At 38.6% G+C, this 26,420-nt stretch overlaps 1 protein-coding gene across 6 annotated transcripts in view; it reads right to left on the reverse strand.

Annotated features, from left to right (window-relative positions):
- Positions 1-26,420, reverse strand: part of DIP2C (disco interacting protein 2 homolog C) — a 308,876-nt gene that overhangs the window by 102,711 nt on the left and 179,745 nt on the right. For 5 of the 6 annotated variants that reach the window (XM_015617879.3, XM_033520383.1, XM_019005649.1 and 2 more), the window contains 5 exons: positions 11,951-12,076; positions 10,919-11,128; positions 4,662-4,793; positions 3,184-3,303; positions 2,066-2,263 (listed from right to left, as the gene is read on the reverse strand). In XM_015617879.3, the coding sequence (XP_015473365.1) occupies positions 2,066-2,263; positions 3,184-3,303; positions 4,662-4,793; positions 10,919-11,128; positions 11,951-12,076 (786 nt within the window). The remainder of the gene's footprint in view (positions 1-2,065; positions 2,264-3,183; positions 3,304-4,661; positions 4,794-10,918; positions 11,129-11,950; positions 12,077-26,420) is intronic. The other variant, XM_033520375.1, reaches the window with a different exon arrangement.

Here is a 26,420-nt window from a genome sequence, read left to right on the forward strand (position 1 = left end):
GCATTTCCTTAAATTGACAAAAAACTTGAAAAATAACTGTGGAGTACAAACTGGAGGCTACTAAAAATCGTCAGGGTTGATAGTTAAAATTTTAGTCACCTGATCATAGCAAGCACATGAGGAAATTGAGTGTCACGTTAATACCATGTGGTAGGACTGTGGCTAAGCTCATCTTTCAAAAGTTTATTACTACCAGGGCCAGTGGAACTATGCACAAGGATAAAAAGTCATGAGTAGGAGGGTCTTTAATGATTTTGAGGCTTAATGTCTATTAATTTTCAAGTTAAAAACTGCCGTGCCTAGAAAATATTGCAGGCAGAGGAGGTGGACTAGCTACAGGAAAATCATTCATAAAGTTACCAGTGAAATGGCAGGTGGCTGTATTGTTAATGACATTTCCAAAGCAGTTTTCATTTAAGGAAACTACTATGGAATAGTGAATGAACAATTCCTATGAAAAAGAATATCAGCATGAAATGCACCTAGCAGAGAAGAATTCAGCAAATCTATGAAATGGTTTGGTTTGTAATTTATTTTATCTATAAAAAGAAGACAAAAAAAAAAAAAAAAAAAAAGAAAGAACAGATTTTTTTTCTGACCTCAGGAAACTACTAAAAGGCAACAGGAAAACCACATCCCAAAGTGCTGCCAAATGAAAGGTGCAAATTTTAGTCTTACTTTTCTCAAGATTCAGACAATGCAGAAGAGGAAAAGATTATTTTAGAACAGAGAAGCAGGCTAGGTGGCTCCATGAGCCAAGCAGATATGTTCCTTGGGTTGATTTGCTCACCCTACAGCCTCAGGCAAAGCAGGACATGTGCTCAGACTCCCTGGACAGAATCCCAAATTCAGAAAAATGGTCTGATTCTCAGTAACAGCTTAATTTCCTTTCCTGTCCAATTTATTTAGGGCATTTGGTAGAGACATGACTTCTGCAAACATGTAATTGCAAACTTTAAAATTCTTCCCTACTTTCAAGTAAATGTCCTTAAGGAAGAAGAACATTCATCAATGTTGAATCATATGTCTGCCCCTGAAATTAAGTCACTTCTTAACTCTGAAGGACCTGAAGGGAAAATGTTTCATGCATGACCCTCAGCTGCAGAGGTTCTCTTATGCTTTGAAAGCCTTTAACTGTATTTGCAGTGCCAAACTTGCAGCAGACAACTTTTTGGCCAGAGACCATCACTGAGTCTGACTCATGAATGGATATGAATGCTCAGCCCTGAACAAAACAGACAGACCTCTATATCACAGCATGTAACAACATTCTCTGCACAGAACTCCAAGTCCCTGAGAAGGTAGAAATAAAAAAAGTAAAATAATTTTTTATATCCATATCAATAGCAAACAGAAATGTTCCAACTCGCTTTCAAAATCTGACATTCATAATAAATTCCTTTGAACATCTCCCAAATGTCCCCTGAACATCTCAAAATTAGAAGTAATATGGGAGCGATTTGTCAGAGATATCCTTATGCTTATTTTTATTTGGCCTTTCTTGGTTGTAATACATTGTCAGGCAGTACACATTGAACTACATGAACATAGCAAAGGTCACACTAAAATATATCCTAGCAAATCTATTTCAAGGGGGTACATTTGCTAGTTGTACAACTAACCCATCAGGAGAAATAATTCAAATCACACTACAATGTCAGTAAAACAAGAGAAAAAATCCTATTAACTTCTTCAGGAAGCTGATGAATTTTGTAGACCAGGTTAGGCTTTTGCAGAACAAAGCCTGGGTGATATCCAAGGGCAATGGATTTGGACATTAATCTTCAGGCAAATCTGACCTAGGACACATTTCTATTTAAAAGGTGGTTTCAATTTATAATCTGTTATTCCATGGGTGTATCTACTCAGCTCTTTTCCTCTGTCTGAAATAAATCATACTATAACATCTCAGCAGCTCATACTCAGACATCAACAGCTTCAGAGTTGCCTTACCCTACTCACAAATGGAACAGGTATATCATTACAAGGCTTTTTTCACTCTATGCATTTACTACACACACTGAACAGAACACATAAAAACACAAATAATCCGAAGAGTGCTCACCATAAGTGAGAATATACAGTGGTTTTCCATTGGTATCCATAGTGGTTAGGCAAGGAGCTTTTGGTGAGATGGTCCCCCATCGCTGCAAGGCTGCTTCCAGGGAAGGCGGCCAGTTTGTAACCACACCTAATTGTTCCCCACGCATAGCCAACATCTGAGCTCCTTCTGGCTTTGGCTGGTTTGGATCTGGCTGTTGAACTTATGATTATGAAAAGATATACAGTTACCATGTAAATTCTATACCTTGTGTACACCTGTGTAATCAAGAGAATAAGTTACCTTTGCAAAATGTTCTGAAAACAGTAACATAGAAGAAGGTATTGAGAAGCAACAGGGAAATGTAACAGAATAATTTACTTTTAACTTTAACACAGATAAAGCAATTTATGCACCTCAGGAATGAAAAGTCCTTGTTCTTGCACTAGTTCTACAAGAAGGGAAAGAAACTGCTGAGGCAGCATGCATATATTTGTCTTCAAAATAGTAAACCTTTATTTATTCCTAAAGAGAGATGGAGATAACTTTTTCCTGGAAAAAATGCAGTAATGAGATGAACTGCAGAACTACTGACAAAAATGTAGTTTAACAAGTAACAGATTGATTTAAGTCATGTTCTGTTACATGTTTTCTTATAAATTCCTGTGAAGACTATTTAAATTTCCACATCCTGTCAAATCTTAATTTTAAGAAGAAATTGTCTTTTTAAAAATAAGCTCCATTTATTGACTTTATCTTTGTTTCTGTTTTACATTTAGTTAATTTTTCACACTTCACTGTTACACAAAGGATGTGTAAAACATTTAATATACTTCCTCACTAACAGATTTTCTTTTATTGGTGTTCCAAAGCAATGAATGCTCTCACTCTCTTCCCTACACTGTCTTCTGTAATTTCTTTGCAAGCAGAACCAGGAGCTGAGCAAACAAGGGACACTTTTGACTCCACAGCATTATGTTCATGCTTACTAGCAGCAGTTTCCACTGAACACCAATGGCTTTTTGATACTTGCCAGTACAGGGAGGGCTTACTTGGCTTTCTAGAAAGTCAACGTAGGAGATAAACATTTTACAGAGTTTTAATAAGCGATCCCCAAACCTTTTGAAAAACAGTCATTTTACCTTCTAACAATTCCTCAAAGTCATCTACAAAGAACTCTCGTAATGGTGGTCGTTTGGGCCGTTTTAGTGTATTGACCAGCTGCTGAATCTTTGCTGACACTCTGCTGCTCACTGGTACTCCTGCAGGACAGGGATCAATGGAGACATCAGTCGACAGCTACACTGCACCCACCAGATGTCAAGTGGGGTAAGAAAAAGTCGAGGACTGCAAGGCCACCACAACTACAGTTTCATGCCATACCGTGACTCAAGTATTTAACATCAAAACATATAAGCAAAAAGGAACAACGATGTCTAAGGTAAATAAAACGAATACAACAATGTCAGAGCAAGGTTGCAAAATTAGAGGGGGAACAGCACACAGACTGAGGGAGAGAAGTGCAGTGGAAAAAATGTCCCTACAGCAAATGTCAGTACCCTGAGAGAATTGCCTCAGCAATGGTCAGTGAGAAAAACGGTGCTGGCCCTCCCCATGATCACTGGCCATACCAACATTGTCTGACTAGACTGCAGCCTGGTGAGGAGTGTGGGTGAAAGGCTCTGCCCCATTGTTTATTCTGGATTATTTTTACACTGCAGGGGACATCTGTCCAGTACCCATCTTAAATATGATTCATGTCTTTGTATTACTTCAGCATGCCCCTGTACTCTCTGAACATCCCTACAGCCAATCAATCCCACCAGCCAGCAATCTCCAAAGAGAGCATGCTTGCCCATACAGCACTTTGGAAAACACAGCTCTGAGTGGCAGCCTGGGCAAGGGGCATTCTTATAATATAGTCCCATCAATCACCTCCCCCTTGCTTTTCTCTAGTTGAGTGTAAAACCTCTCCAATGTGCATGTCATCTGTTCCTGAACTAATAGATTTCTGTCACTGCATTGCAGGAATTTCAAATTCTTACCCTTCCATAAGGTTGGCTCCAAAGCTTTTACCAAGTGGTATTTAGAGCTGAAGCTACTAAGTTTAGATGCAGTACACTTGGTCAACAATTCCATGCTGGCTGAAATATTATTTGGTAAGTTTTAAGAAAAGAGGAGCAGTAAATAAGGAAGGGTTTACAAATAACTGTTTTTCAAAAAAAAATCCAAAAAAATCTCAGAGAATAAAACCTCAAACATGTCAATTTTCAAGCTGTAGCCATCCTAACACGTTACATTCTTTGCCTTTTAAAAAAACAGACTAGCTGTAACCAGGCAGCATGATAATGGCAAATCTAAAGAGATTCTCTGGGAGTTTTTGCCAAACAGTTTCTATGGGGAGTCAGCTCTGCTGATTAAGAAATATTTCTCTATGTTATCTTCATTGATATTATTCATTATTTTAGAACTGTAAAGGTGCTGAAACTTTGTGTTTACAAGTGAAAGTGCCTGGGGAAAAGCCCACGAAGAACACCCAAAAAACAAGAGCAGATGCATACAGTAACCACTAAAAAGGTCAGGATACTCAAAATAACCCCAGTTCTGCTTTGTGACATACCATCACCAGTCTCCATAAGCTCAGCATTGCCATACTTTGGTGCCACCCGTGCCGTTGATCCTTGTGGTCTTTCTACTTGTATTGAGTGTTCTGAGGTGTAAGTGGTAACATCTGGAGGGGCAGAATGATTTTCTGTGAAAAGTAAGTTAAAAGGTTTAACCGTGTACCTCTAATGTCAAAGGACAGAAAAGCAAAAGGCAGAGGAAAGGAGACCATTTGAGGGTTTTTTCCCCAGCATATAAACAGGAACTAATGCACAAAATTATTATACTGAACTATAATGTGTAATATAATTTTAGTAAATAAAGTTTGCACTGATTAAAACAGGGCTGTATATCTGCGATCACATAAGCAATAGGCTAAAAGAATTATAGAATTAGGTTGTAGGCTCTCCACTGACATCTGATTTTACTTAGAGTTTGTGGACATCTGCAAATAGAAAAGACCCAGACAAATACACTTCTCATGGATTATTGTGTTAGTTTTTCCAAGTAAAAAGAACACAGCATGTTGTCAATCACTTGCAAGTGCCAATGCATATCACTTTTATAACCTCTGTATTTTGAATATGTCAGTTTTAGTTAAGAAAGGAAAGAAGTCAATCATAGCAGGTTTGGAAACCAGAGGCAAGAAATAAAATGTAAAGAAACATGAACTTTGCATTCATCATGGACACTTGCTTGTCTACTATTTTTAGACAGAGATATTTCAATTCTTCCGCATAACAAAGCCTTGCCTTCCAGAAGGCAAACACGATTTGGTCTGACTCATGCCAGCACTGCTGAACAATTCCACAGAGATAATCTTTCTCTTTCATGGCCTGATAACTCAGCATGCTACCACAGTTCGTCTTCCCATGTTTTCAAGTCTGAGTCTGTATTTCCGACATATTTGTACTCTTTTCATAGGTTGTCCCATAATTTTTTTCAGGTTTTTATTCACATTAGATTAGATGGAGATAAATGCCAAAAGCAAATAACAACTTTTCTTTCAATTGACATAAATGATCCCCAGCAGCCTCTAAGTTACAAAAGAAGGCAGGTCTTCATTCTGCTGCCATGGAAGTGAAGAGAAATGTATTCTATTTAACAATAGGGTAAGAGTCTTTCAAAATGCAAAAATTCTGGAAAAATGTCATTGTGTTCCAATACTGTTCTGAAGATGTGCTTCTTACTTAACCTTATCTTTAAGCATTATGGTACTCTAAGAATTAGAACACCAACTTCTACAGTAAATTTAATCTCAAATATAATTTTAAAGCACTGTCATTTTTATGAGTTTTGAACTTTGAAACACTGTGATTCTTGTGCATTCAGTCCCAAATTTATGCACCATCAACACAGAAAACTTAATTGTTTTTGCTACACATACAGGAAAAGGATGCTAATAGATGTTTATTTTGCATACCTCTCATTTAAAGGTAGCATTTGACAGGTAATCATCATGCAGATTTAAGACATGGCATTAATGTCTGCAGCTGTTATTTAATGTTTATATTCATGAACATCATAAGGGCTTAATCCTATCACCCAATCATATTATCTTGTTGAGGAAAACATGAAATGGCTTTTATTGAGCAACTCAAAAATATCTAACATTCTATAAGCGTCCAGCTGGAGCTTTTGTTTCTGATCACATCCATTGTTACAATTTTACTGAAACAAACACCTTCTATTGTGCTGTAAGTGACCAACTGAAGTACAATAGATAGAACAATGAAGCTTATGCTGGTAATTGCTTGAATAATGTCTTCATTTTAATTTTCTTATCATTACCAACTATTTTAGACTCAGCACAATTTTTTGCCCTTTCCTGTTAAGTGGCAAGAGCTTTTTATAGATCGTGATTGTATTACTCAATAACTAAGTCAATTAAAAAATGCTGATGTTTATCTTTTTCTCTTTACTTATAATGCAGTTTTGCTATGCATATGGGAGAACATGACTAAGAAAATAATTGTACTTAGTCAGCTATTACTAACATGAGAAAGTAATTTTAAAGTGAGCTGTATTTGCTTACATCTTTACAGTGAAGTATTTCCATCTTTCAGACTTTACAAGGCAAAGTGAAGTGGAGTTAGAGATTTATTTTTTTTAATTTTTTTTTTTTTAATGCATGGGGTAGAAGATACATGAGCAGGGATGCTTTCCTTCAGAACTCTATGCTTAAAACCAAATTCTTCTTTGTTACACATGGTGCTGAGCAGGGGGAAAGAACGTAACAAGAGTCTTGCTCCTTTGTAAAAGGCTTTCCTTTTAAACAAACAGTATTTGCACTTGAAGTTGCCTTAAAGAAACTCTCTTCCCAAGGTTGCCACCACAGTTCAGTCAAGAAGTTCTAGTGCTCTGGCTATCCAGCTGATCTTTTATCCAGAAGAAGAAGAATTCTAAGGTTTGTCTTGATGTGTTCCTTTATAGTATCTGCAAAACAGATGTCTTATCATGGCAGTATCTACAGTGCTAAGTTTCATCCATTCATAGATTTACAAATCTTCGCTCAGTTAACGTCTCAGAGTCAGGCTTGGAGAAATGAAAATCATATAAAGATTTGGTCCAATGACTTCTAAAGGAAAAAATAATTGTTATGTTATGTGAAATGTACCCTTTTTTTTTTTTGGTATAGAACAGTCAATCCAAACTTTGGCTATGGACACAATCTGTAGAGAGTTGCTTGGTCTAATGTCAGGTAACTTGAAGAATTGTTTGAGGCTTCATTAAGAATCATGATCCTAACACATCTGTTCACTAAAAAGTAGAAACTGACAGCTGTATGACTTCAAAGTACTTCCTCCATCAAACATACATATTTGAGTCACCACCTATTCCCATCTCTTCCAATATCCTTGCATTAGGAGATCACAGACAGAACAGCTGTTTCCAGTTAAGTCTCCCTTCATTTCTGCCACTGGAGCAACATCATTTACCCCATTTCATGAAGATCAGAAAGTTCCAAAAGAGCAGAGCACATTCATGCAGGGATAAAGCACGTGCACTGACAAAGCCCCATGTCTGAGGAGAAGCAAAGAAGTGGAGGAATACTTTCAGTGGAGGTTTGGAAGCTCACATAAGCACCAGGCATTTGAAAAGTCTCCAGGAACTCAAAAAGCATTCCTGCAACACTGTACTTGAAGAAAATGCAGCTTTTACTCCCAAATAAGCTGGCTCTTCTGGTTGTCAGGGAAGAGAAATCCAGAGTCAGAGATGCAGCTTTTTCCATTAGCTGGATTTTTCTTGTATTGATGTCCAGGCGACATTGTATTTTAAACTAGTCTCTTGTATAAATTAACATTCCCCCTCAGAACACAAGAATTTCCAAGTTGTCTGAAGACTATCAGCCATGCTTATGGCACATGGTTTTCTATTTATTTGATTAGCAATCTATGTAGTCTTTAATGTGGATAGAAGCCTTTGATTTTCAAACAGAAACATATTTGAAGCATATGAAAGAAACATCAAATGCACCTATAGGATCAAAACTTTGAAGTGAGATGATTAATTTTATATAGATTTACAAAGATAGGGAAACCTTGTGTAATTTTCACTGCATGACCTTTGTGAGCTTTGGGGTGTCCTTTCTGTCTCTGGTTTTTATATACATAGAAATTCAAACCATGTAATACCAAAACAAGAAAGCTTGAAGATCTTAGAAATGTGCATAGTACTCACCCAACAAACAGTCAGAACATCAGATATTTTTTAAAGATTTCAGTGGTTTGACCTCTAAATTCAAGAATTACTGAACACAGTATTACAAAAAGTATCAAGTATTACAACACTGTGATACCTATGCTCAAGTAAAGGTTTTGCTTATAGCTTAATGCAGACTCCTGAACATCTTAAAGCTGAGAATAAATATTTAAATTATATCTATCCCAAACTAGAACTTTGGCCACAATAAAGCATCAGTCAAATTAAATGAACAGTATAACATTAAAAGCATATCATAGTTTATGCAAATTATCCAAATGATTCACAAAGATAACTGATTATATTATAGCCATAGCTTTTTATCAAATCCCTTTTCAGGACTGCATTAGTATACTCAAACTGAAAATAATCTCCCTTTCATTCGGTAATGCACTCTGGAGGTAAAATCCTAGTGGATATCAGAATGGAGGGCTTTTTTGGGTTATCATTAAGGTCATCCCCATTGCACCTTGAATTTGTATTTATCAAAATTGGCACCTTCAGAGTATGGCCTTACATATATGCAGTTAATTTCTCTCTTGAAGGCTGGTCTGTCTCTGGAGAACAACTCCCTGGACCAAACAAACATCAAGCCATGGTAACATACGTTCTTTGTGACCAAGAACAAACTGTCTCTGATGGCTGAGGAGCCTTAAGGAACAGGATTACTCTTCTCCCTCGTCTTCTCTCCTAACCAAAGATTATTATTCATCTACCATCACTGGCCCACTGCCTTAGAAAGAACCAGGCTTTCTGTAGATACTTCAAATCTATTACCTCTTAGAATACATTTAAATGCAAAATCAACCTTCTTGGATGGGAAAGAAACAGAACAGCAATTTAATTTCAAATTCTTAAAGAATGCAGCTCACCCCCATGAAGAATACATATTACAGTTATCAACTGTGCAGCTTCTCTTACATTTCCAGTGATTTTAGCAATGACTGATGACAACCATAAGGTCCCAGTCTCATCACTCGTATTTTGTGCCCAAATGACCTTTACATTACTACACCTCAACTACTGTCCAAGAAGAGATGCAATTTAAGGCATCTTATTGTCAGAATAAATGAAAATATGCATACACTGAGGTAAGCTCAACTGCTTCCTTCAAAGGCATCATCCTTCTAGTCAAGGCACAATAAAACACGCATAAGAAATAATAGTTTCACTCTTGTGCAGAATAGTGCCATCTTAATTTAGCTCTATAAATGCTGTATTATTTACCACAAACTCAGTGATTATAAAAGATTTACTGTGCCAGATTTAAAATAACTAAAATGTCAAATTATAAAGAAGCTATATTTAAAGACACATTAAGACTTTGTGTGTGAGTAATGCAACCTTTCAGAGTTTGGATAAATTTAATTCTCTATGCTATAATTTCCTGTAGCATTTCAAGATGAAGTCACAGAAAATAATCAAATGCAATGATTAATGTGTTCCAAATGTATGTGTTTCTAAAACCAGGTTCTAAGCATTCATTTAGCATGAATTTATGAATACAATACAAGTTCTTCCCGTGACTGCAATTCAGCAGTTCCAGATCATGATGTGAAAATACAGGTGTTACATCAAGCTATACTCATAGCAAAAACCAAGGGATTTGTATTCCCAATCCAGCACACAAAATCAGGAGCTCTGAAGATGCTTTCATATATCTGATTACATATACTTGAAAAGGAAATGTCAGGTGAAGAACAGTCACACAAAACTGTAGTAAGACAGTAGTAAGATCACTTTATCTATTCCAACAAAGACTGCAACAGTTTTCAGCAAGAACCCAAAATACAGAGCCCAGCAAGAACATACCCAAAGCAAAGGCCTTGTATGATAAGCAGCTGAAGAGTGAATGGAAACCAAGAGTTGCTTTTCACATATCCAATCAAATAGCTGCCTCATGTTAATAAAGACCAGTGTCAATGGCACAACATTCAGAAATAATGTCTGTGAAGCTTAGCCCTAATGGAAAGAAAGCTTTGACTTCCTAGGATCTTTCCAAAGGAAATAAACAAACCATTAATAATAACAGCTCTCTTCTCTGATGCTATATAATGATCTCTCCCACGGAGTATAATCACTAGATATCCCAGTTCAAGCATTCTAAATTCAATTAAGGGCAGAAAAAATATGTTTAAGAAGTCTACTGTTAACAGAATTATCAAAAATCACTCAAGCTATGTAATTAAAAGTGGCGCAGCAGTGGGGGAAACTCATATGCAAGCAATCCCTAATGATGCATGCACTGGTTTTCCTTACTTATGAATTCTACAGAGACCTTTATAGTGCCAAGTAATGAAAGTCATGCAACTGTACATTTTAAGGTATTTGGTAACCAATAGCTAGATCCAATTTGTCACAACATCAGCTTACCCCCAAATCTAAAGTGCTATTTTTTTCTTCTCTTGAAACAGGAACATAGGACTATTCCTCCATGTAATATATATAAATATTAAAAATCAAAGAAGAAGCACAGGAAATACTTTTGTAAGACTTCATATAGCATCATCAGCTGAATGAGAGTCAAAATTCATGTTAAACTGGACACAATAAACACATCTGTATACTGACCTATATGTGTTTGAGCCATAACATCAGCTAGTCTGTGTGCAGCTCCACTGCCTCCACTTTGTGTTGAGGAGGAGGAAGTGGTTGATGTGGTGGAGCCATGGATCGCTTGACTGATCCAATGTTCCATGTTTATACTCCCCTGGCTTGAGGTGGGAGTTCCCTGGGAGTCGCCCTGTACGGAGCCTTCATCTTCTGAACCAGAAGAAGTATCTGGTAATTAAAAACAGCTTGTTAACTTGCAGTGCTCCAGGGTTTTCTTAATAGAAATAACTCATATTCATATCAAAAATCTCAAGAAAGTGCCATTAAGAAAATCTCAGGAAGGTAGGCAAACATAATGAGAAAGGTACAGTACTGAAAGCCCTGAAACAAGTCAGTTGATAACTATGCACCTCTCCTGCTCTAAGGTCATGGCATGTGTATTACTGTACAAAAAAAAGATAATTAAAGTCTTCCTTTACAATATTAAACAGAATCTTCTGAACATCTCCAGCCAGCAGAGGATATAAAAAAAAACTTTCCCAAGCTCACTCCACAAAGTCTGTAAGACACTTTTCCAATTGTACAAAGTCCAGTCTTCAGTGAAATGGGGGTCTCAGCTGGACTCAGTGAGCATGAGAAGCAAGAGATATGGGGTATTTTCACAGTCTAGTAGATAAAAGAGCAGATAAACTTGAAAAGGAATGGCACAACTAAATGCTAAGACAATGTTATATTACATTGTTACGGAATAAACCAGAAAACTGAAAGAAACTTAGACTACCATAAAATATGACAAGCTGGCCATAGCTAGGTCCTTGTAAGTCCAAAAGGACCGGTGAAAGCTAAGTTATCACCAAGGGCAAAGCAATCATGTGAACTGTCCCTGTTGACTTTTCCACTACTCAGTTCACCTTCCCTTCAAACATACCTCAGTTAAGCTCAGTGTGCATCAAATGACATTTCCATTACTATCTATGCTGACAGATTTGCAGTTCATAGCAGCACAAAGAACCACTTTTAAAAGTCTCATAAAAATAGAGAGATACTCACCTGGAGGTGTGTAGGCATCCATTGATGTTTGCACCACCAATGAACGTCGTTTTGAGGGCATGGGGACTGCCATTTTCCTTTCTTTATGTTTAGCAAGGGCTGCCTGCACTGCTTCTGTGTGGACATCTGGAAGGAAAGAGGTTTGAAGCCAGAGTTAGACAGAAAGGAGCTGTTCCCTGTGCATCCAGCACACCTGGCACAGACTCGTGCATGTGCCAGCTGGGCTGACAAGGCACATCCCGTGATGGGAGGCCAAGAACACACAGGATCTCAGAGGAACTGCAGATCTCCTCACTGTAGAAAAAGCAGCTACAGTGAAAAGTGCTGTACTAACAAACAAGCCCTTTGAGCTGTATGATATTCCCTGAACAGTGCTGCAGTATTTGAAGAGCAAGAACATCACTTCCCCAGAACGAACCTCTGTTTAACCAGGAGCTGCTACTTCAGTGACCATTGCTGTTTTCAGTGGAACTGTGGTGTATTAACATTGTCCATTTTTTAAATGGATAAAGATTCCAATTTACACAAAAGTCACACAGAGTAAGTGAACAGGAACATTTGCTTGAAGGGCAAAAGGAATGTAAAATCCCTCAACAGAAATGGCAACAGGTCCCTCATTCCCAAATCATTTTCCTGGCACTGTCACTTGGCATTATTCACAGAAAAATAAGTACTGTGTAGGGCTGGCCTGAGGTGGAATGAGGAAAAAAACCACCCTAAGCACAGATCTGGTGCTTTGCAGGCAGGTGCTGCACACAGCTCACACCAGCCCACTCCACAGTACCAAACAGATACCTTCTCCTTGGGGAGGTGAACAGCTTCTCTATCTTTCCCAGTATTTATAGCTGCCTCTCTCCCAGAATTTGAAAAAGGCCATTTATCATGTCTAAAAGCTGTGTCTTTTTGGTAATGACTTTGTTATTTGTTCATTTTTTAATTACTACCATAACTACATAATGAAATAAGTCTGCCTTTAGTTTACTACCTTGTACTGATTGTCTGCATATTTCTATGGATTTGGGACAAGACTCACATGGGGTAAATGTATGCAAAATACATGGCAGCCAGCAGGAGATCCTTGTGCGTAAAGAAGTTGGCATATATTGGCATATAACATCTGACATCTTGCCTTTTAACCAGTTGCTACTGGTCAGCTGTAGAAAACACAGCAATTTGTGTGCATAGTTTAGTTGTTCCCATTTGTGGATCAAGAGCACAGTGAATCAGGTCTATTCCAGAGTGATCCCACTTCTGCTGCATCTCCTGGAAGACCAAAGACCACCCTCACAGGCTGGGCTGGCAGCATGCTGTCATTATCCTACTCCCTACAGACGTGGTGGCAGCTTTGAACAGGCAATGTGCTCCAAGAAAAGCAACAGGAAAGGCAAGAGTGTATGTATATATACATATATATATCCTTATTTAAAGAAGTGTTGGTTGAACCAGATTTATGTAAGTAATTTGTGTGTAACAACCTGGAAGGATGACTAGAAGCATTAGCTGATAAACTGCTGATAAGCTGCAGTGTCTCATTTCCAATAATGGTGTTTCCTATCTTCTGCCAGGGTTTAAGCACCTCTCAGTAGAAGTACAACAGGGAAGAGTAAGAAAAAGAACATTAACAGCTGCTTCTGTGAGTTGTTTTCTTTTCTTTTGTTTTAAATCATGAAGAGGATGAGAGTATCAGCAAAGAAAAGCAAACAGCAAAGCTAGAAAACCATACTCAAAAGATAAAAGAGCCATGCAGCTGATGGACCAAAATGAAGGAAGACCAATGTTATCATCAACCCAGAGAGCAATTTCTCTCCTGTCAAGTCGTTATTTTTAAGCAGAAAGTTTAAGGTCTTTCTTATAATTATAAACTGATGAAAAGTTCATGTGAAAAGTATCAGAAAATTTATGGGAAAGGTATCAGACTATGAAAATAAACAATGTAAGTCTTACCTAACAGCATGACCCCAAGATAAATTCCTACCTGCTCGCTTCACACCAGTGTCAATAAGGTACACAGGACTGAACATGCTACCTAAATGTTTCTTATCTGTTAAAGAGGGGAAATTCTTGGTTTTCCTTCAAAGAATACCAATTAGATATCAAGTAGTAAAAAAAAAAAAAAAAAAAAGAGCTTTCCCTTTACAAAAACTCAACAAACCAACACTCTACAGCAATTTCTGGAAAAATAAAAAATTTTGAAAGAAAATAAATTTTGCTGATCAACACAGGAAGGACTACTCATAATTATTGTACATAGGATTGTTTTTTAACTGTGTCAGGAGGGAGAAGAAATTCTGCAAAAATTTTTTAAAGGAGGACAGCTGACAGAAAATCATTAAAATGCTTAGTGACAGCTGGACACGGAATCAGAATTTGTGAATTCTTTGATTTCTTTTTTGATGTTGTTTTGATACAAGAAAGTAGACTCATCAGCTTAATTAAAAACACTCTGCAGGGTTTTAATTTTCAAATGAGTCCACAGGAGTCTAGGAATTGAATTGTTTTCTCAGTAAGGCACATTCTTGATATGTTTATTTGTAATGGGCTACCATGGAATAAACCACACTATAGATTGCTAAAAGGAAACAAACCCAAAACCTCACAGGAAAGATAAACAATGTTAAAGACAAGAAACTGAATAAAAAAGAGGGAAGCTGACTGGGCAGAAGGAACACACACACCTGCTCCCAGCCCAGCCTGCAAGCTCAAATATTTAGAAGGCATTACTCAGACTGTGGAAGCTACCAAAAACCCTGGGACACATGTCTAGAAAATGCTGAGGACAGATAATCCAGAGATGATCCAGGGACCATCAACAAGAGTTTACAGGGTTTTAGGGTGAGAGGAATAAAATGCAGCATAAACAGTCAAGCTTGGGTGAAAATCTTTTCACAACGTTCTCTCTCAGGAATAAAACTCTTGGGTAAACAAAATTTCTCTAGGCATATAAAGAATGGCTAAGGATTAGGTAAAGCATGAGTAACAACCTATATAGATGTTATGGTCTTTTGAATGAGAGCCTATTGGTGGGTTTTGAAGATGCTCTTAATCTGTCTGAAAGTATTTTACAGAGTGGGACTTGGTTACACTAATGAACAGCCTTCAAGCCCTCCATGCCTCGAGACCAAGACCCAATGTACTGAGAAATCAGAGAGGTGAGGGAAAGCCAGACTGATACTTCAGAATTACACTTGAGAGCAACTCATGGATTACAGTATCTACCCTGCAACCACAGCAAGACAGACACAGCAATGAGGTTAGTTCCCAACAAATATCAGCTTCAGATATGCACTCTGCCTACACATACTTTGCTTTTCTCTAGGTTTTAGCTTTGCTTTTCTGGTCTACAAACCAACTTTGCTTATGTAGCACAAGGAATGTTAACCAAAATGCAACAAATAATTTTTTATTGTACTTCTGTGAAGCATGGATTTAAATCCAAGTTGAAACATATTCATCACCACTATCCCTGGTAATCTGCTTCTCATGAATTTAAACAGGAGTGTGGTAGCTCTTTCTGTTTACTTTGGTCAAAGATGGGTGTCCATTATACTTTATGTAATTTACTGCTTCCTCAAAGCTGTCCCTAACAGCTACTGAAAAAATACAAGGAGATTTGCAATAAGAATTTATACAAGAGGAACTGGATCCTCCTTGTTCTCTTAAGAAAGGAAAACACATTTGCGATGTGCGTTAGGACGAAGTGCAAAGACATATCCAAGTTCCTTGGGGACAGTAAACTGCTATCCCCCCCAAATCCCCTCATCACAAAGCAATTTGTATTCTCCACACATCACACACAGCATCATCAGGAACATCACAATAGAATTTCAAGCCATCTCTGGTAGGGTGATGCCCCTGTCTTACAGGTCTGACAAACGTGTCTGAATTCTGTCTCAAGCTACCCTGGAATGCTCATACTAACTGAATTCATCATACTATGATTGAATATTGCTAGAAAACACAGATTTCTAATTAATTTTTCCTGAAAATGAAAAGGTTCAAGTATGAAAACTTGGTCCAGAAACAACACACAGAAATGCCTGCATTAAAAAAAAAAACATCATGAAAAGAACACTTCTTCTGTCTACTGTTGCTTGCTGTAATTTCTCATCTACTATAAACTTCTGATACAGTTTCAAACAGAAATAATACATTTGATGTAATTGCACTCAATCCTTCTGAGAAAGTCCAATCTCTAAGTGGAAAAATCATGCTTTTAGGCAAAATGTTCTTTCATGTGACATTTTAACTACAGTGTTATAGCTGATAAAATGACTCCAGATCCTGACCCTTTTCCTATAGGTAAAAATATAATTTTACTCTTCCCACCTACCTTTTCCACAAGAATGTCTTAACAGAAAATCTAGAGCATAGAATAAAATATCATTACCTCTCTCTACAGCAGTAGGGACTAAGGCTTAGTGACTTATCTGCTATTGTCCTCCACTGTTTTATCTTGGCCAAGCACACATTGAACCCAATTTGTGTGTCTGGACTCAAAGAATCAATAAATGGGAAAGAGAAAAGCAACAAGCTTGGGAAAGCTCACTTTTTAATTTGTGCTTGTTGTTTAACACCAATCAACCTGGTGCTCAGCATTCAACCTGACATATTTCTTATGGGCTGCAAACTGCAGACACAACAGCTCTGTCCCCAGTCTTTTCCCTGTTGCATTCAAGCATTTTTACTTGTTTATTCTCTTCCTTTACTTTCTATGACAGGATAGAAAGGGCAAGCATGCTTTTGGGAATAAAGTCAGTAAGTGAAATAGAAAGGAAGTGGAACTGTAAAAACAAGCAGGTGGTAGAGAGAAAGTTTCCTTTCAAAGAGCTAATGATCTGTTATTGTACAAGTGATGAGGTCTCAAAACAAAGGGCAGAGAAATTAAAACTGGCACAGTTTTATGAGGATCTGCAAGTTCAGACTTCCAGAGCGATGACCTATGGCTTTGGCCAATGAGCTCCATAACCAGAAACTCAACTGTTGCAAATTCCTCATGCCATTAGCAGGATGAATTGTCCAGCCTTCCTGGGAGGTGCTCTGCTTAGTGCAGTCGCTCCTTTCATCTGGTTTATCTCATAACTTGGCACAATGGTGTGCTCCTGGCTTAACTGGAAAGGCTTAGGGAGAAAAGCCAACCCCACTAAAACAGACATTACTGCACAGAAGCAGCTTGATATGGACACCTTTCTCAAACAGGGTAACTGAGTGAGAGAAGATGTTAGGGAGATAGCTGTATTAACTGCTGATAGGTGGGCAGTGGTCAAAGGTCAAACAGTAATGCCCAGAAATACAGAAATAAGCACTGTTAGTTTCAAACTGCTGATACTTTTAACTCCTTGTTCACAGTGTTTTTCAACCATTTATTCCATATACTGTTGATGACCTAAAATCTTTTTTGTGGGAAACACTATAAATTTTGATTTAGTCAGCAGTCGAGCTGGATGGTTTTAACTGGCTCTGGGATATTAGAAGTTTCTTTGAAAGTTTTCATGAAGCCTTTTTTGGAGAACATACTTTCTCTCCTCCTTGCACAAATACATGCATACTTAGAACAAGTGGAGACCTCCCTCTATGACAAGCTGCCCTCTCCTAGTCATTTCCTTTGGGGAAGACAGTATGTATGATCCATCTAGGCTCAGCTGTCTCCACAAGCAAATCAGTCTTCTTTTCCCGAAGCAAAAAACAATTGCTGTGTGATGAACAAGGCCAGCCATTTCCTGCTCCACATATGGAGCCCTGCTGCAGCATCTTGTGTTTCTCTACAGCTGCTAGAAGAGCTCTCTTCCAAAGAGTGCATTCTCATCTGGCATGCAGCATTATCCTGACTCACCTTACCCCTTACACCCCATGAACAGGGGTGCCCCATTCCTTACTTGGGCCAGAGAGTGTCCTTTAAAGCTCTGAATTGCAACTGAGACATCTGAAATGTGCTGCAAATTCCAAGTCCTCCTGAAGACCTCTGCAGATTTTAGCAGAATGAACTTGCTCCTTTTTCTTCAGATCTTCTTTTTCAAAAGAACAAAAACCTATTCAACAAATTACAATTGCATTCTTCCTCAAGGTGGAGGGCTTATTAGGGTTTTTTCTCTACATAAGTTTAACTTGCCTCAGCAACTTCCTTTATTCAATATTAGCTGCATTTGCTCCACAGGCATGTCAAACACTCAAAATACTGTAAGTAAAGCAGTAACTCCTCAGAGATCAGGGATCTGGGTATTAGTTCTGCATGGATCACAGAACAGGGTGCTCCTCCCACAGCAAGCAACAGCTACACTAAAAAAATTCCACATTATAAAACTGTTCCTCACAGCCCTTGCATAAAATGCCTCAGCACACAAAAGAAAAACATTATCTCCTTTGTACTTAAATCAGGTCTTGCAGTGGTGTGTCAAGTAGCTCTCCTACATCTCATTTACCATGCAGCCTTGTCTCTTTTTAAGACAAGAAATTAGACTGGCTGTAGATAGGAGTTGTGCATTGCTAGAATCAAGATTTTAGAATCTGTTTCTGCTAAAATATGTTCCTTCTTCTGGTTTTGCTCACATTTTCAGTTTTCCAGGAATTATAAAGCCTTCATATGCAATCACCAGCTGTTTAAGAAAGACAAATATGAAAAAACAAGCTGTTGCCTAATTTTTTCTGTACAGATGCAGAATTACCTAGAAGAATATTAGAATTAGAAGAATTGTTAGAAGAATAAAACTGCCTGGAGACAAACCTAGTTGCGATCTGAATTCATCCATCTCTTCTGTTTCTTCCTTCTGCCTCATGTAATTCCTCTCATTCCTCTCCCCTGAGCTCTTTTTGTCATTTTTTTTCCCCCTTGTTTTGAGCTAGCCACTGGAAACAACCTTTATTCCTTTGCATTAGTAGCCAATTCCTGGTAACATGATGGATGACACTACTGGGAGTAACACAGGCCTAAGGACTGGGAAGGTTTAGACTCCTTGCTTGTTAGAAGATAGCCCTCAAACACAGCTAACTCACTCAGAGAATGGCAGATTATTAAGATCAAGAAGGCTGATGCTCTGCTCTAATGAGTTGAGAATGCCAAAGGATTTTTAATTAGAGGTTATTTAGGTGCATATAATACATAGTTACATGTCTTGTTTATATTGCAGTAGAGGATCAGCCCTGAAGTCAGACATTTAACAAATAAGTAAAACCACAAATAAATCTGTCATAGGGAAGCAAGCATCTGGGATGGCATCAAGGAAAGCAGCTGGAAGAACAGACAGAGGAGGCAATGGAAGAAGGGCATTTTCTGCTGCATCAACACAGTACAACAGAATAATCAAAACAATTCCTAGTTATTACAGGGAAATAGCTGATACTATATGAAAATAGCATTATCAAAGGTGAATTTTGGCTGAAAATTCTGGATAAGACAACAGTAAGTATAGCAACTGTATGCTAAGTAATTATACAGAGAGAAGGTTAATTGCTGTCTTACAGGAAACCAGTAGTTGAAAGCACAAAAGTTGCTTCTGAGTTTAATCAGACCTTTGTTAGAGCTGCCATGGAAACAAAGGATACATGGAGAATTCATTTCTTAATAAGTGGCCTGTAAATACTCTGAATAGAGATAACTTGGTAGCTACATTTATTGGAAATGCAATCAGGACATACTAAATAGGGTGAAACATGGTAAATGTTCACATCAGAACAGCTTACAGTTGGGTTTTATCTTTTGGTTGTCCTGGACTGACAGTGCTAAGTTATTTTCAGGCAGATACAGGCCAAGTGATTTCATAAAAATTGCTGTGTTCATCCAACACAGATCAGTCCCTTGAAAATCATCTCACCCCTGGGAATGTGAAAGTGAGTCCTAATAATAACAGATCTTTGCTGGGGGTGATGCTATAATGAAGCAGTTTCAGAATACACAATCTCTCTGGGTATTAAGATAGGAAAGCACATGGCCCAAACAGTGTGACACCTAATTTCTCTCCGTCTGGTAGCAGGTGTGCTATTAATTCTGAAATATGGCACTCACAACAGTCAACACACAACTGAATGCAAGAACAGCTGGTCTAAGATAACTCTCATTTATAGGAGGGCTGTGGAGGTTACTAACAGAAATAAACTGTTGCTTACCTTCCATAAAACAACTTATGTGTGAAAGTTTCAATCTGTGGGATATTTAAGCTCTATATACTAGACCTCTGGCTTTACTGGGAACTGGGAATACGCAGACACGCAAGGGAAACTTCTGCTGTCTCTTCATGAATTTGAGGCTGAATTTTGTTGATCTGTACCACTTTTGGGAGTTAAAATTCAGTGGTTTAGAAAAGATGTGCACTGCCATGAATGTGCCACTGGAAAAGGCTTGGCTTTTCAAGGATGCTGCAGCCAATAAGCCCCACTGGTGCAGGAAGCTGCTCCATGCACACCACGAAAGGCTGTGCATCCTTCAGCCAATGTTGAGCACCTCCTGAGCATCTTCCATCCCCACCTGCTGCACACATGCACAAACCAGATACTTGGCATGTTCTCATGTGGTCAGAAAGCTAAACTCCAAGGAAGAGAAGCATGGCTGTCATCTCCCACTTTGGCTGGCACAGCAGTAATCCATAATTCTGGGTAGAAGAAAGAGAGAAGCTGAACACGTGGCTGGGAAAGCTGTTTGGGCAGGCTGCAAAATACAGAGCTCACATGCTGGAAACAGAACACAAAAACAACAGATTGAACTCTCTCTGACTCCACTGCTGGTTTTGCTGAAATGTATAGTTTTTGCTTTAATTTGGATTCTTCAGGTATTATTATAAAGTTAATTTTAAAATGTTTTTCTCAAAACTCTGAGTTTTAAAATTGTATTAACTCTACTCACTCATAAGTGAAATAAAACCCCAACGTGCAGGTCTCCCACTAATAATTTCCATCCCTCCATTTATTTATTTTCCCATTTGTAATGCAATCTGGAAGTCAGCTTCACACAGTGACCTCATCTCAGGCCCCCTTACTATGCAATCTGAACTAAACTGTCTCCATATTTCTTTCCCTCTGGAGATCCTCAAATAATTTTTCTCAAGGGTTCTATATTTATCCACACAAACTTTTTCTGCTGGGTCAAAAGCAAGGATGTGGTCATATAAATTACATATTTGCTAGCATTTTTCTTCAACTTCTTTTTTGTCTTAATTGAGTTGTATGCAACTTGCAAGCAAGCTAAATCAGATAGGAGATTAATTAATTTCTAAATAAGTCTGTTTACAGCCAGGTTAATGATTTCAAATTAACTTCTACAAGTAACCCTCACTCACATTTAGAGTTAAAATATTATTTGTTTTATGATCAGTCACATGAACATTTCTGTGCAGTCCCATTCTAATGCATAGCACATTAAACATCTTTTCCTTTCTCCTTATTCTTTGGAGAAATGCTAAATTATGAGGGTTCAGTAAAAATGATACCTCCCATCTTCCCATTTCATCCTTCAGCATGCACAACTCTCATAGTATCATAGTGTAATTATTTTTTATCGGTTCTGGCAGGATTGCAGAGCAAGATTTTGAATGTCCCTTCAAAACCACAAAATATACATTACCTATGTATTTTCAAATCACCATGAGGTAAGCTGTAAAGACACAAAATGTCACCAACCTTTGTTAGGGTTCATGCACACACCTACCTCACAGTAAATGAGAACAAATACATGGTGAGGCAGGTACTGAAGCTCCTAGAGCAGAGCAGCTCAGCTACCAAAGGTCTGGTGCCAGCATCTCTAGGACTTAGGTCTACAGGGAATGTTCTCTCATTCCTAACTGCCATATTTCAAATGACCCTCAAACCTGGCCTGGGATGATTTGTTCTGAAGTTAAACAATTTCACCCTCAGTATAAATTGTTCTCTTCCCCTTTGAACACCAGTGTGGGAGAGGTGGCTCAGGAGTTTGAGCTGTGAGAGGTGTACTTTTGGCAGTACCTCCAATTACCTCCTATATTAAGATGTCTTTTAAAAGAAGTGCTGAGTGCACTTGAAAATTGGGCTGTTCCCTGCAGTGGTGGGATCTCTGGGGCAGGGGCTGGCAGCTCTACAAGGATGGTGTACCAGACCAATTTTTTATTTCTCGTCTCCACTACCTAAATTATGGGGGGGAAATAATCACCAGAAGAGAAGACAGGTACTATCCCAGCTGGGAGTGCAGGTACCACAACCACCCTACAGGCCGTACCCTTCCTCCATGCTACCAGCTGAGAGATGTTGATTCCACAAATGGTGTTTCTCAAAACACTCCATTTCTCAGCTCCCAGCTCTGTGCTCAGCTGTGCCTTTTAAAACCTGTCCACTGAGTCCATGCAGAGCATGTGCTCTCATTTGCTGGTCTTGCTTCTAGAAGACCATGAACCCCCAGACACAGAGACAGCACAATTTCACTTATGTTGCTACTTCCCACATAATTCTTGACATCTGGAAAACTCAGTTTTTAGAGTTCATTGGTCTCACTTTTCTTAAGTATTACACTGCTCCAGACAATGCTCTGGTTATCTTCAAGGCCTATTACAAAGCTCATGAGAAAAGAGACTTAATAACCTTGGCCCAACCCATTTGTCCCAGCCTTACCTCATCAGAGGAGAATTCTGGTGCAGTAGAAATCATAGAGACACTATCTCATTCCTAACACATCCATGTGCCTTTGAATATATTACACCACATTCCCTAGAAATTAATGTTGCTCTTATTTTAGTTTTTCAATTTTATTATTTTATTTTTTTGTTATCCATTCTGGGTTTAGGTAGGTTTTTACTTCTGACAAGTGTGGAAACAGTAATAGCCAGGTCCTGGCACACAAGAAGGTGCTCTGGTTTTCACCATTGGGATGGAGAACTCAAGCTTCTTGCTTTGGCCTAATCTAAAGGCCACAGGGTGCCCTTTTGGAAACAAAGTTGGAAAGGACCTGATGTTTCACTTCCCTGTGTGTTGATCACCCAGCTGAGGGAGGATAACACACTTATTCTCCAGAAAGGTGGTGAAGGTGTCTGAGGGAGAGTTGAGGGAACCCCCATGCTCTCTGACAGACCACGACCGGCTGGGAAATAAAGAGCTGGGGGAGATCGATGGTGACCAAGAAAACCATTTCTGATCCCAAGGAGCTGCCCAGTTGCCCACGGGCTCTGTCAGCTGGCAGGGCCCCAGCAGCTGCTGCTGTACTGCACTGCAGCCTTTACGTGGCAGCAGAGCCCAGCTCAGCTTGGGCCACCACAGCAGCAGCCACAGGCAAGGGGCCAAGCTCCGCCAGGACAGACACCACAGGGCTACACTCTGGAGGGGCTTTAAGCACCAAATCAGTTAAGATCATTCTTACAAAAGCAAGAAAGCTTGATATGATGGCATTTTAAATAATGATGGCAGAAACTTCAGGTCCTCCTATGAGGTTTTTCAATGTTAGCAAGAGCAGAATGCAGCCGCTGCTACCAGCTAGCAAACAGGGCCCTGGTGACTGCATGGAGGGACAACATGAAAATCTGAAAATCTCAGTCTTCAATTGAGTTAGCTCATTCAGACAGCACGGCAGGAGTGTGAAAGCTGGCCTGTTCAGGCTACCCCCTTGCCTACTCCACCAGATCATTCCTGTCTCCTTACCCCAACACCCCATTCCAAATCCATGGATTTGCACCTTCCAAAAGTACCCAAGAAACCTAGTTCCTCTTTTGTTAAGGAAAACAAAAGCTGCATGGCCAACTGCAGCTACGTCTACATGACCATTATTAACTCGTACTCCAGTCTGTGCCTGACTTCCCACTCCCATCAGCAGCCCAAGCCCGATGCTGACATCTCTTCCACATGCAGAGCCACAAGTGCTGTGCAAGCCAGAATTCCTCTGTCTGAGCTTTCCTGCCTGAAAATCCTCTAGGCCAGAAAAGCCTCTTGGCAAAAGTTGCTGATCCAGCCCACAGCACCATTTGGCTTCAGTGTCATCTTGAGCCCCCAGACAATGTTATAGTACAAGCACCAGATAAGGAATAGCAGTTGCTAAGAGAAAAACATTGCCATGATCTACACTTGGCAAACCTTTCCAAATACTGTATCTAAATGAGTAAATACTGAGAGATTATTTTTTTAAAGCAGTAGTAAACAAATTAAGGAATGCTTTTGTATTAATATCAGCTAAACTATTTGCTACATTTATATAAAGTAAATAATATCGCTTAACCCTGCACTAATTCAGTTACTACATTTTATAGCATTTTCTAATTCTTTAGACATCTGAGAAATGATCAAAGCTGACATTTTGAAACCTAGTGGTTTCAGGCTCCATTCCTGTATAAAAAGAAGCAGCCAGGAAATTTTAAACCTTTTTGGTTTTAAAGAATTAGACTAAATTTTCAGTGTAGGCTGAATTCTAAAATCCAATTATCTTGAAACAAAAAATATCCCAAGTACATTTAGGGAAAAAAAATAGTGTCCACAAACTCAAGTGTCAATTTTATTTAGAAAATAAAATCATAGAAAGCAGGTTTTCAAAATTATAGTGCTGAAAAATTTAGCTACAACTTTAATGAAATAATAATAATAATAGAAGTAAGAAAACAAGTAGGGATTAAAAATGTCACAGTTTGACATTTTGTGTAATACAAGAGAGTAAGTTGAAGGTGATATTAGTGGCAGCAATGATTTTGAGTCTCCAAAGAGAGTTCATTAAACAATCTTTGCTGACATCTAAATCCACATAAAAACCAAAGGCATGGAAGGAGAACTGGATGACTTTCAGAATCCCAGACTTCCAATTAGGAAAACCTTACCAAGAAGAGACAGAAAAGGACTTTGATCAGAGTTGGAATGGGAGATTTATTTGCAGATGTTAATTGAAATAAACTGCAAAAACACTAAGGAAGGGAAATGTTTTCCTAGATGTGAATTCCTTATTGGTTAAAGAGTGTGTATTAATTTTGTTTGCGGCTTTTTCCAAGTAGATGTGCCAAATATGATAACAAACTCTAGGTAACAGCTAGGATCTAACAATCACAATGTGATGAGAGCAGAGATGCTGAAGTATTAAACACAGCAAAACAACAAGCCAAACAAAGACTTCTACCTGAAGCAAATCTGGATCTGAAAACCTGATAACCAGAATGAAATCTGACTTGCAGGTTTGCAATCTACAGTAATAATTGAGTAACTAAGAGACCAAGAAAGAAACAGTCTTCTGATCTCACAGGGGCAGTACATAGAAGGAGTGGACATAGTTCAGGGTTGGTTTGGTTTTCTTTCAGGGTGGAACGTGCTGTAACTTAGGAAAGCTCCTCTGAAAGTAAATTTGAAGATGATCTGATAATTTCTAAAAATTGAAATGTATATTTACATTTACTTTCACTGACATTTGCTACATTTGGTTTTATTTTGAGTGAGTGAAGATGCAGGAGTTGCTCAAACCAGTTTGCTGGAGAGCACAGTGCCTTGCTGAGGAATCATGCTATACAGCAACCAAGCTAGGAATTCAGAGCTTTGCCAGAAGTCCCCAAAACACTGTCAAGCTTTTCAGTTTTAACACTGAGAACGTTTTCAGAGCTGCAAGATCTGAATTTATAGTATAGTCCTGACTCTTCTAAAGTGAGACTCTTGCACTAATAACAGCCCTTTATACTGAATTCCTTGCTTTTCTTCTCAGCAGTGAAGCTTGTGTCTTTATTATTTATATACATTTACAATTACAATTTCCCCATCCCAAAGACAGGACCTCATGTACCATTTCACTGAACAAATGCTTTCCTCTTAAGGCAGCAGACAGCAACTGAAACCAAGAGGCAGCAACACTAACTCAGAGCACTGTTGGGGTCTCAGAAGAGGCACACTATGAGGATATGCAGGATGTCTCCTTTTGCCAGTCCCCAAACTGACTCAACATCTTCGTTTACAAATGGCCAACACAGCTCAAGCAGGTGACTTTTGACTCACAGTCAAATGCACATGTTTTTAACAGAACTGCTCTGGCGAGTCACAGCTTGGAGATTTGAGGACCATGTGTTGAACGCCCACAAATTATGCAAGTTCAGGAATAGTATTTTTTTACCTATTTAAAAACATTGTGTGGAAATCAGACCATTTATAGTGTAATGTTGGAGAAGCTTCTAGGAGCTTATATATCAAGGAATTATTATGCAGATACCACAACCATTATTCAACAAAAAATTGGCAACATCTACAGTATGAATCCAGGATTTCTGAGGGGAGGAGGGAGCTTTAAAAATTTATCAGAATGGTCTGGACACACATGAACTTTCTCAACCACATTTATCATTTAATTTTCCTTTAAATGGGACTGGCAAGCTCTTTGACTAATAGAATGAGCCAGAGATATGTTACAAAAGGTTTAATAAGGAGTTCTCCACAATTTTCCACTTGTGTCAGCACAATGACCCTGACTGCATCCAGCAAGAGGCATCTCTCAAAAACAATCCAGAGCTTTCACTGTCAAATTTACTCTCCTCAAAACCCTCCATAACCATCACACCCTGACTTCTGACTCTCA

This window comes from Parus major, chromosome 2 (genome assembly GCF_001522545.3).
Source record: "Parus major isolate Abel chromosome 2, Parus_major1.1, whole genome shotgun sequence".
Lineage (NCBI taxonomy): Eukaryota > Metazoa > Chordata > Aves > Passeriformes > Paridae > Parus > Parus major.